This window comes from Aptenodytes forsteri, unplaced genomic scaffold (genome assembly GCF_000699145.1).
Source record: "Aptenodytes forsteri isolate BGI_AS27 unplaced genomic scaffold, ASM69914v1 Scaffold715, whole genome shotgun sequence".
NCBI classification, from domain to species: Eukaryota; Metazoa; Chordata; class Aves; order Sphenisciformes; family Spheniscidae; genus Aptenodytes; species Aptenodytes forsteri.
In genome coordinates, this window is record NW_008794112.1 from 703779 (window position 1) to 714411 (window position 10633).

At 49.0% G+C, this 10633-nt stretch overlaps 3 protein-coding genes across 3 annotated transcripts; 1 reads left to right on the plus strand and 2 right to left on the minus strand.

The window, feature by feature from the left end:
• Positions 1-1989, minus strand: HSPB2 (heat shock protein family B (small) member 2). Its single transcript, XM_009275687.2, has 2 exons — positions 1845-1989; positions 1-958 (listed from the first exon to the last, which is right to left on the minus strand). Exons 1-2 carry the CDS (start codon positions 1936-1938, stop codon positions 507-509), a joined length of 546 nt encoding a protein of 181 aa, XP_009273962.1. The 5' UTR covers positions 1939-1989; the 3' UTR covers positions 1-506.
• A 1916-nt stretch (positions 1990-3905) lies between these two features.
• Positions 3906-8156, plus strand: CRYAB (crystallin alpha B). Its single transcript, XM_009275698.1, has 3 exons — positions 3906-4331; positions 5954-6076; positions 7252-8156. Exons 1-3 carry the CDS (start codon positions 4134-4136, stop codon positions 7453-7455), a joined length of 525 nt encoding a protein of 174 aa, XP_009273973.1. The 5' UTR covers positions 3906-4133; the 3' UTR covers positions 7456-8156.
• A 394-nt stretch (positions 8157-8550) lies between these two features.
• Positions 8551-10003, minus strand: CUNH11orf1 (chromosome unknown C11orf1 homolog). The gene is given in 2 exon segments (XM_019471106.1): positions 8551-8753; positions 9710-10003. Coding segments are annotated over 2 exon segments (273 nt in total). The 5' UTR covers positions 9935-10003; the 3' UTR covers positions 8551-8705.
• Positions 10004-10633: the final 630 nt, after the last annotated feature.

Genomic DNA, 10633 nt, shown 5'->3' on the forward strand with positions numbered 1-10633 from the left:
AGAGAAGATCAGAGGCAGATTTATTCCTCTTTCCTCCTGAGAGCTGCAGGCACTTTTACAGACCGACAAGCACCTTCCGTCTCCACAAAGGTCAGCTATCAGCTCAGAAGTGAGGCACTGGGATCATTTCGTCCCTCTTCCCAGTACCCTTCTGGGCTAGAGTACAGCAGCTGTTTAACAGCCCACTGCGACACAGCCTCACAGTTTAGGGTAAGAGTGACCCTTGCTATTTGAGGTGAGAGAAGAGCACCCTGCATGGTGCTCAATAAGCACTTGACCTAGGAGAAAACTTGCATTACAGTCCCTCACACTAACACTTTAGTCCCCCTCTTTTTTCAGTTCCAAGTCCCTTTTTCCAGCCATCAGCCTTAAGAAGCAGAAGTCTGGCATATACATGGCTGCCTCACAGCCCTGCTAAATGCTGATGGTGAGAAATAGGGGTCTGGCACCGTGGATTCCCCATCCCTGTCCCCCTCCCTCCCTGTTCAAGCCCAGATCTGGGGCCTTTAGGACTCTTTCTTCCCTTTTCCTTCCTCAGACTGTTCTTCTTTCCCCACTGGCTGCTCCTGTTGGGTTATCTTCACCTCGTTGACTCTGGCTTTCACCTCCTTCCCCGTCCGGGGAGCCACAATGCTTAAGATGCCATCGTGGGACAATGTGGCTCTCACCAGCAAGGGGTCGACATCCAGAGGGAGGATGTAGGTCCTGGTGAACTCTCGGGAGATGAAGCCATGGCGGTCAGCCTTCTGTGGGTGCTGCCCCATCACCTCCAGCAGGTTGTCTACGGTGCGGACAGTGAGCTCATCCGGCAGGAAGTGACAGACATCCAGGAACACCTGGAATTTGTGCTCATTGAGGCTGATCTCAGAGGTGCCTCGATCCAGCTGCTTATTGATCCGAGGCCTGATGTAGTAGCCATGGTACAGGACAGGGGCTAAAATCTCACATGGGGACACACCTGAAAATGAGACTCAATGAGGAGTGTGGGGTTTCCAGGGGAAGGAGTTGGAAAAGGATTGTTGGCAGCAGATAGGGGAGGGTGACAGGAGGAGGCTGGGACCTGGCAAACACCTTGGTTTTGCCACCACATCAGCACAATATGGACAGAGTCTCTTGTAGTTCCTACCTTTGTGTCTCCAAAACACACACAGACCCAGATGCCCACCAGCCACTGCCTCCTACCACACAGCTGGCAGCTGCCAGCAAGCCAAGGACTGGCATCCAGCTTTTGCATGTCTGCTGGGTGGACAGGGAGGGACTGGTAGGTGCACTGGGCGCTCTGCAGTGCAAAGCCCACAGCCAGAGATGGGCATGGAAAATGCTGATGGTGAAGAAACTGTCCTGAAGAGCTAAAGGCCTTTTGTGTGCCATTGTCCAGGGGGCTTTCCTTGGAGCTTTTTGCCTTTTCACGCTGTTGTGCTGGTGCTGAATGGTTCTGCTGCTGCCCACATTCCTTCCTCTCCGCCAGCCACTACCCGGCTTTATGCTGAACACCCCAGCTCAGCTTTTCTCCACTGCCCCCGGCTGCAAAAACTCCCCCCCGCCCCGACACATTTTGCTCCATGTTTGCACAGCATATGCATGAATGCCAGACCAGTGGGGGCATGAGGGAGGGACAGGAGAGACAGCAGTAGGCATGGATGGAGGAAGTGGACCTGATGAGAGGAGGCTCTGGCTATTCCCTGGCTATTCCCCCCTGATTTGACCTGGGTTCTTATGCTCAAAATTCCTTGGCTCCAGCTTCCCTGGCCTGCTCTGGAGCTCAGTCTCCCCAGGGGGACTCCACCAGCCCTCCTGCACCAGAGGAGAGAAAGGTGCCAAGGGGATCCCATCTCCTTTCTTACCTTCTCCAAAGTTCTGGTCATAGATCTTGCTAGGGTTGGCAAACTCGTACTCCGAACTCATGGGGTAGGCGTGGGGGACAGTCCGTGCAGCCATAGTGTGTCTGGGAAGGGGATCTTCCAAGCACTCACTGCCTCTGAGAGTGAAGGCTGCAGATTGCAAGGTTTTAATTGGGCGAATTCCACAGGGAGGAGTGTGTGATAAAAAGATGGACCAAAATAGCCACGCACACAGGCCCCAGGATGCCTCGCCAGGGTGACGAGGGAAGCTTCTCACTGCATTCCAGCAGGGAGTGCAGGCACTGCCCGCAGTCAGGGACGCCTCGGGAAAATCCCGCACCTCCTCCCAGCCTCTGAGATCCTTTCCTCGAGCAGGGGGTGCAGGAGGCAAATGGGCAACCAAATACAGCAGGGAGGCACAGAGGTGAGCTGAGGGAGGCTGAAGTAGGAGAAAGCAGGACAGACCCCAGGGTCTGCTGCCTGTGATGCTCCCAAAGGCAAGGGCCAGCAAGAAGGATCATTGCAAGCAGGTTCAAGAAGTCCCTGACACTCGTCCTGCTGGCCCTGAAGCACCCTGTGGGGATGGGGCACTAGCTAATGCTGGCTGGTGCTTGATCAGGTCATGCAAAGTCACGTGAAGTCACTATCACACCCATCGCCCCACTGTGAGCTTAGGGCCCAAATCAGCCCCTCCTGTGCCCTACACAAAGGAGCTTGATTTTCCCAGAAGCTGAGTGGACGGCTCAAGCCTTTTGTTCCTGTGAGTGGTGAAGTGCTGCAGGTAGTTAAGCAGAGCTAGAGAGGATCCAGATCCCACTACTGACACCTCCACATCCAGAACTGTGCTGCTGCAAGCTGGCTGTCGAGACTGTCCCCTGGCCAGGGCTTTGGCACAATGTAATGAGACCTGGAGAAATGCCTGTGCCAGAGATCACAAGTTAACCAGGGAACTGAAGCTGGCATAGATTCAGTTTTATTGAACTGGGACGTGGTGGTGGTGGGGAAGTAGTGCCCAGTTAAGCTCCTTGTACCCTGAAACCAGAGATTTCCTTGACTCCATGTCCCTGCAGTATGAGAGAGCAGGTGCACTGCTATTGATGTAATGGGGAATTAGAGAAGGTATTTATGGCCTGAGCTTGCACAGAGCAAATTCTGCTCCCTATTCTTGCAGGCAAGCTGAGAGGAAGAGGGTCAGACCCTTTTGCAAAGGTCTGGTGGTGCTAGCAGTAAGAATGATGTGCCTCTGAGCCAGTAATTCTATTTAAGCTGTGAGCTCTCAGAGGCAGAGACTAGCTCTTGTCCTTTAAGGACAGTTGCTAGGCTGAACCGGTTCCCATGATTTTGGTTCACAGGCGAGGCAGAAATTAAATGTGTGAAATAAGATGTATTAGGAGCATAATTATAGAAAATCGGCTTACTGCAGGGGCACAGGCAGGCAGAAGTAGCTTGCATCCCTGAGAAGGCATGTTGCCGTGCAGCACCACGGAGGCCATTGGCATGCCTGATTTATCTCTGCTCATGGCCCTCTGGAGTACTCTGAGGTCACAGAGCGTTGGGCTTTTCTGCTCTCTCCAGCAAAGTGGTTTCTGTAGTGGGCAAAGGACGAGAGGTGTTAGGCTGAAGCACTGTGGAGAAAGCCATCCTTCATTTGCACACACACCAATGGGCATGCACTAAGGCAGCGGGGCTTACGGGGCTGCAGAGAGCCATGCTGCCAGGGGGTATCTCAGCAAAGACCTCCTGGGATCTTTCCTGCCCTCTGACTAAAGCAGGCCTGTGACTTCCTTGGCCTTAAGGAGAGGCAAAGGAACCCTCTAGTCTCTTCCTAGGCTGGTGGGTGATGTGGGGAGCTGAAGTCTCAGTGCTGGCAGCGGCAACAATGGCCCCTTGTCATTTTCCCTGTGACCCAAAGATAGGAGCTGCATTGATCCTTCTGGCATCCAAAGCAGCTGGGAACATCCGCCAAGCCTGCCTGGGACTCTGCAGATAAACAGCACGTGGGGAGCGGGGCGGGTGGCTGGGCAGTTTGGCTTCTTGCTGCCCCATTAGGCTCCTTTTCTTCTTCTCCCCTTCCCCCTCCTCCTCAGCAGCGTGTTCAAATCCCCCAGACAGCTACTGGGCACTGCTGAAGGGACCAGCCCAGGAGTGGGACAATAAAATCCCTGACACCACTGTTCAAGAGGCCTCGGGCGGGGGGGAAAGCCAGGCCAGCTGCACGGGTATAAAGCTGTCCCCTGCTCCCGGCACAGCACTGCAACACAGTTGTTTGCCAGGCTCCTCCAGCGCACTCCAATGGATATCACCATTCATAACCCCCTGATCCGCAGACCCCTGTTATCTTGGTTGGCACCAAGTCGTATCTTTGACCAGATTTTCGGAGAGCACCTGCAGGAGTCAGAGCTGCTCCCTTCTTCCCCCAGCCTCAGTCCCTTCCTGATGAGATCCCCCATTCTTCGGATGCCCAGTTGGCTAGAGACGGGACTCGCTGAGGTAATCTTCCCTTCTTAATGCTCTTTGTTATTGCTATGTGCACATCCTGATGGGTCTGGAGCTGGAGACCCATGAGAGCTGAGAGCTTGGAAGCTGCTTGTAGGTGATTATTAGGAAAAGACTGGGGAAAAGGGTGCTGTGTTTGTGCCTCTGCTCCTCTGCATTAGGCAAGAACCTTTGCATCCTCTGATAATCATTTGTGACTGAGAGCAAGCATTGCCATAGTGTTGGGAATAGAGGCAAACTGAGCTGAGTGTGTGCGGGAAATGACTGTAAGAGCTGACAGAAGAAAGGAGGAAGCCTAATTTCCCTGTCTGCTCTGGAAAACATTCAATCCCACTCCCTCCTGAGAAGCAAGCAGTACTGGGTAGTGGGCAGGGGTAGTGGGATCCTCATGTCAGGCAGTGTGGGAGCTCAGGGCTGCTGAGGAAAAAGGGGCCTATTTTAAAAAGTCACTGCTGAGGAGAGCAGTATTTTAAGTAAGATACAGGACCCAAAGGATCATGAAGCAGCCGTCTGTTTGCTTCAGGGGCTGAGCCAAGACGCACGCAGTTCAAACAACCTTGCCTGTTCTGTGAGTCAACTGTCTTATTTACAAGTAACTTGTAGAGCTATTCTAAGCCAAAGGAGTGAGAGGAAAGTATTTTTTTTAACCTTTGCATAGTGTTTCCCTTGATTTAGTGACCTGGGTCTGGCTGTCCGCTGAAGAGCCATAATAAGCACCACAGATAACAACGTCTGACTATCTCAGTGGAGAAATCTTCACAAACAATCTAGAAGTGGGAGGAAGCACTTAGACTCCCAGGTCAAACTGCGGAAACCAGTAAGCCTAGAGCTGGCACAGAGGCTGCCTCCACATCCCAGAGCAGAGCTCCAGAAGGCTCGCATGCTCCCTGATCACAAATGCAGCAGGAAGGCAGAGACAGCCAGCTCATATAGCAAAGTCCCACAGACATGTCCAAGACAGGCAGAAAATGCAAATTCAACCTCAGGAAGCAGCAAAAAGCAGTATTTGTTAGAGGCCATAAAGTGCAAAATGGAAGGGAAGGAGCTGAGATTAGCAGCAGGTGACTCAGAGTTTCAGCAGAAGTCCTGCTGCTCAGATAACAGAGGTGAGCAGTGAGGCAGTACCACTCACCAGTGACACATTATTTTGTTTACTAAGGAGTGACGATGCAAGGGAAAGCCTGCAAGCCTGCAGATGAGCTGCAGTCAGCTGCGCAGTCAGGATTTCTTTTGCTTGAAAGACTTGCAAAGTCCAGCCACAGAAACTGGAAACCTCCAGACATTCTGTAAAAAGAATTGGATGCGAAACCTGTACGCCAACTAAAGAGTCAGTTTTAACAAATTCAGCTTAAGAGAATCTTTTCCTCACTCCCAAGGAAAACATTTATCCCATGTGATCAAGAGAAGGCATTCACATTTTAGATGCTGTAGTGATGGGCATTAATGTAACAGGCCAGCAAGGGACAAAGCCACCCAGATCAGAATCCCAGGACTGAATGAAGGTCAGACAGTGCATGTGTAGATACCAGTTTGAGTCTTGAACTGCTCTATTCTGAGAGCCTTTTTAAGCTGAAACCCTCACCTGCCTTTTCTGAAGTCACCTCCTTGTTTTGCAGATGCGACTGGAGAAGGACAAATTTTCTGTAAATCTTGATGTGAAGCATTTCTCTCCTGAGGAGCTAAAAGTGAAGGTGCTTGGGGACATGATAGAAATTCACGGGAAACACGAGGAGCGCCAGGTACTTCTACTTTAACTGTGCGACTGATAGAGTCAGTGTGAACTTCCTCATCTATGGTTAAACAAGGAGACTGCAAAACAATCCTCTCCTGTGCTCATCTCAAATACTTCTAATGTTTTTTATCAACCAATCCTAATGGAAGATGCTCTGTGCAACCCCCCAAGTTGATCCCAGACTGGGCAGCAACAGGGTGGAGATTTATTGCTGATGTTACACGAACTGTGAACTGAACTGGAAAGTCATCTTTGAAATGGGCATTTCTGGGCCTCCCTCTTTCTGGGAAGAGGCCAGGAATGCAGGGAGGCCTTCAATAAGCTAACAATGAACTGTAATAATTAAACCACATAATGAATCAGTGCATTGCCCTGTTCCGTTACCATGAGGCTACCTCTTCCTGAAAAAGGCCCATCTATCAGTTTGTAATCCTTAAAGGCTGTGTTCCGCTGTCAGTCATCCCACTGCTTGGTGGCTCTGGAGACCTGTGTGGCAACTGGGCAGACAGAAGTCAAAAGCCATGTCCAAAGCTGTATGTAACAGGGTTTGCCAGTCCCCATCTCCCTCCCACCCCCCACCTCCACCTCCTTGCCAGAAGGAAACGAATCCACATGATAAAGTAGCTATGTCACTGGAATTGTCAGCTCTTAAGAGCTTCTGGGAGCACAGATCTGTCAGGAAATACAGCATTACTTGTAGCTGGTGGCAGCCTGTAATCCTGACATAGCTTCTGCAAATTTTTTTGGCTAAGAAAATAATCAAGCACTATGGCAGAGATCAGCTCACTAGAAAGCTGTGTATTACTAGAGCTCTGGAGACCCTCAGGAACAGGTGTGGTTGGCACTGCATGTAGGTCTAGCTGCTGCATCTTAGGAATGACATCACATCACTGTGCAATGAAGCCAGTCTCTGGCTGGCACAAGAGCTGGAACATAAAGCCTCCTCATGTAAACAGTGTACCTGCAGGCACCTGCAGCCTAGGTACGGCAGTGTCTCACTTCGGCCAGTCTTGGCTCTTTAAAAAGGGCATCTCATAATAAAAACTCTTTTAACTTTCTGAAAAGTTTTCCTTTGAGAGCTGGACCTTCCTGATCTCAGACTTTATGCAAAGGGCCCATGGCTTAGGTGGAACTGAGTGAACATTTCTAATCAGGGCTGTTCCTTCTCTTCTCCTTTTGAAGGATGAGCATGGCTTTATTGCCAGGGAGTTCAACAGGAAATACAGGATTCCAGATGATGTGGACCCTCTGACCATAACCTCATCACTCTCTCTGGATGGTGTCCTGACGGTGAGCGCACCGAGGAAACAAAGTGACGTCCCTGAGCGCGCTATCCCTATCACCTGTGAAGAGAAGCCTGCCATTGCGGGAGCCCAAAGGAAGTAGGCTGCTATTTAAAGTCACCCCGGGGGGCCATTCAAGAGTACTTTTCATCAGATGCCAGCTATACTGAATGGCTACTCTTATTATTTATGCTGAGTAAGTTTACTAACAAATAAAACATGAATAAGCAGTTTGTATTTTTGTTTTGAGCACTGAGGACAAGGGAAGTGTTGGGTCAAGAAAGCTGTGTAAGGTTGCTGGGCAGGGAAACATACCTGGCATCATTCTTGCTTACAGCTTGAGTGGCAGGTGTGTCCAGGAGAGCTTGTCTTGTGTTCAGAAACACTTTGCTGGTTTCACTTCGTGTACTCTAATGTTTTGCAAACATCTAATTGCACGAGCATTTTCCTTCAATGTTGCCAGAGGATTTCAGAGTGTTTCACAAGCAACAGAAAAGTTTCTCCAGTGGAGATCAGACTGGTAAAACAACTTCATGATAATCGAAACCCATTCGAAGTGTGGGTATTAGATAACAACTGAATGGAAGACAACTGTATCTTAAATCTCTAGAATAACTCATGTTATGGAGAAGCATCCAAGTGCTGCAACCAATTCAGAGCAGTTGCAGATGAAAACTGCATAGCTGCAGTAAACACAGATGTATCCAGAGAGGAAAAAAACATCCTGCTCTCATGGTGCAAATCACATCACTTTGAAAGTATGTTGTCAGTGCCCTTCAAACAATGAACAGGATCTGACGTCTACAGAATTAATCTGATTTATGTTAACATTGTTGAGTGGTACAAAACACTACTAAGTCCTTCTCAGGTGTCATCATCTGCTTAGCACCTCTCTTCTACCCCAAAACCCACCTAATTGCCAAGGCCTAGTGTTTCCTATTAGCTGGTTCTAATAAGCTCTTCCAGTTAAGGTATAGTTGGGCTTGACTGACAAGGCGCAGGGTGACTGGTGACTTGCAGTCACCTCTGCACACAAAACAAACGACAGAAACACACATAGGTTACAAACAATACAGCTTAGAAAGCAGGAAGAACGTTTTTCTCATGATGCTACATGTAGCTTTAATGTGTGGCAGGTCTTTTTGCTTGAAGGATATCCTTGTAGCACAGCTAGCAGACAGGCCTGTTTTTCTGAAGGCATAGTCTGCAGATTCTTTCCATCTCTATTGCTTTTCCTGCATCCTTCTTGTTCCTTCTCTGAGTGTTGGACACAAGCAAAGAAAATGCTGCCATATGGAGGCTTGTAGTCTATTGTGTAGCAGGACTGAGCAGCTGGGTTGAACGAAGGATGTTTCAACTCAGGGTGGTGGCCTGGAAACCAATTAGGTTCTTGTTCAAATCCTAAAAGAATAAACACAAAAAAACTTGAGGAAGTAAGTACAAAATAGTAAGAATATATCCAGAAAGTACAACTGAGGGAAATAATTTCTATAAAGCAGGGTTTTGTTGGGCTCAAACTCAGGAGCAAGAAATGGGAATTTTGAGTGAAAGCTCCTTGGGGATAAACGTGATGAGGTTAGCTAGACAAGAACACTTGAAATGCAAATACCACTCCCCGAATGACTTTAAATACCTGTTCTGGGGTGGCACAGGAGCACAACTCAACAATGAGAAAATGACAGAAAACAATTCTGTCATCTCTAAGCAAAAATGTCATTCAGAAGCTCCTCTTCAGCTACACTACAGATCCAACAGACTATGTTTCAGTTCTGTGCATGTACTTTTTATTCTCTGGTGCCTTCCCCTGTTGTAATCTGAAGAGTATGTTGTTTCAAAGCAGTGAGTATACTGAAAAGAAAAACTCACATTTGGCATGGCTAAATATAAGTAAAAAACTTCAACAATTTATATCTTACAGGAAGACCAAAGTATCTGCAATTGCACTACTACTTTCAAATCAGTCTAACCTAAGATCACAAAGCTTCGGTGATGACTTGGATTCACCATCTGAACAGCAAAGTAAAGACAGCTGGACTGGGGCCACTGTTAAAAGGAGTAAGACTGAGTTTAAACAAAAAAGCATTCCTCACATCTTTACTCCTGCAGTGGGACTGCTGTAGGGCACTCATCAGAGAAAAAGGTGCTGACTGTTGCCTTTCTGCATTTTTAAAAAACAGTAGAAAAGACTAGGAGCAGGGCTGCGGAAAGGGAAGCTACTCATGGGAGGCTTACCTTTGAGGTATTCGTAGCTGGGGATGGAAAAGGTAATGCCCTGTGTGCATGACAAATTAAGTGACCAGTGATCATCTCAACTGAGATTTGCTATATCCGCAGTAAGAAAAAGCACAAGGACATACCTGGGAAGGAAGTGGCTTGGGCTGCACGATTCTCTGGATATCGTATCGTTCTTCATTCCAGTTCCCCATAAGGGTTTTTGTTGAGTAATCATTTTCATTGGTGGTGCACCTCCAGCCATACTGGGAAAACTTCGAAGTGCTGTCTCAGTCCATCCATAGTTCCCCATGGCCAGTAGCATGCATTAAGGAGCCATGGAGGGAGTTGTACAAACAGATCTTGGACATGATCTGGCAATAGAAATCAACAACTCCCTAGGATCAGCCAGGATCTCAACAGCAGGTAACATGACATGGACTGTTGTCCCTTCCACCCCCCTGGTGACTGGAGAGGGACCTCCTATACTTCCATGTGTGGGAGAGGGCATCAGAGAAGAACTGCGTTCCTTCTTGATGCCAAAAAGCACTTTTTTTCTTTTTTTTTTGGGGGGGGAGGGGAGAGGTGGTACAGTAAGTATCTTATTTTCCTAAACTGTGGTATGGTACGGTAAGTATCTTATTTTCCTAAACTGTGGTACTGCATTTCTCAGCTTCACCTTACTGAGTACCTCTCGGAGTAACTCACCCCCCCTTTGAAATAGACGAAGTGATTTACCTGAGGCCACAGGTACTTAATGCCTGAACCAGGACCAGAGCTCATAAACGGCAGGCGGTAGGTCTCTGTTGGCGCTTGCCTTTGCCAATTTTAAGCCTTCCACTGTCATTACCCATGTGACTCCTGAAGCACTGTCCTTGCCCCGTGCAGCAGCTGAGGGCGCACAAATAGAACAGGCAACAGTAAAGCATCGCTGTTATCTCTCTCAAGCCGTAACTTGCAGCCCTGGGACTGCAGCGGCCCGTCAATTACAGCTCCCGGCCTCGCCAGGGGCGCCGGCAGCTATTTGGGCCCTGCGCAGAGGGCCCGTGAGGGGGAGCGGCTGCCGACAA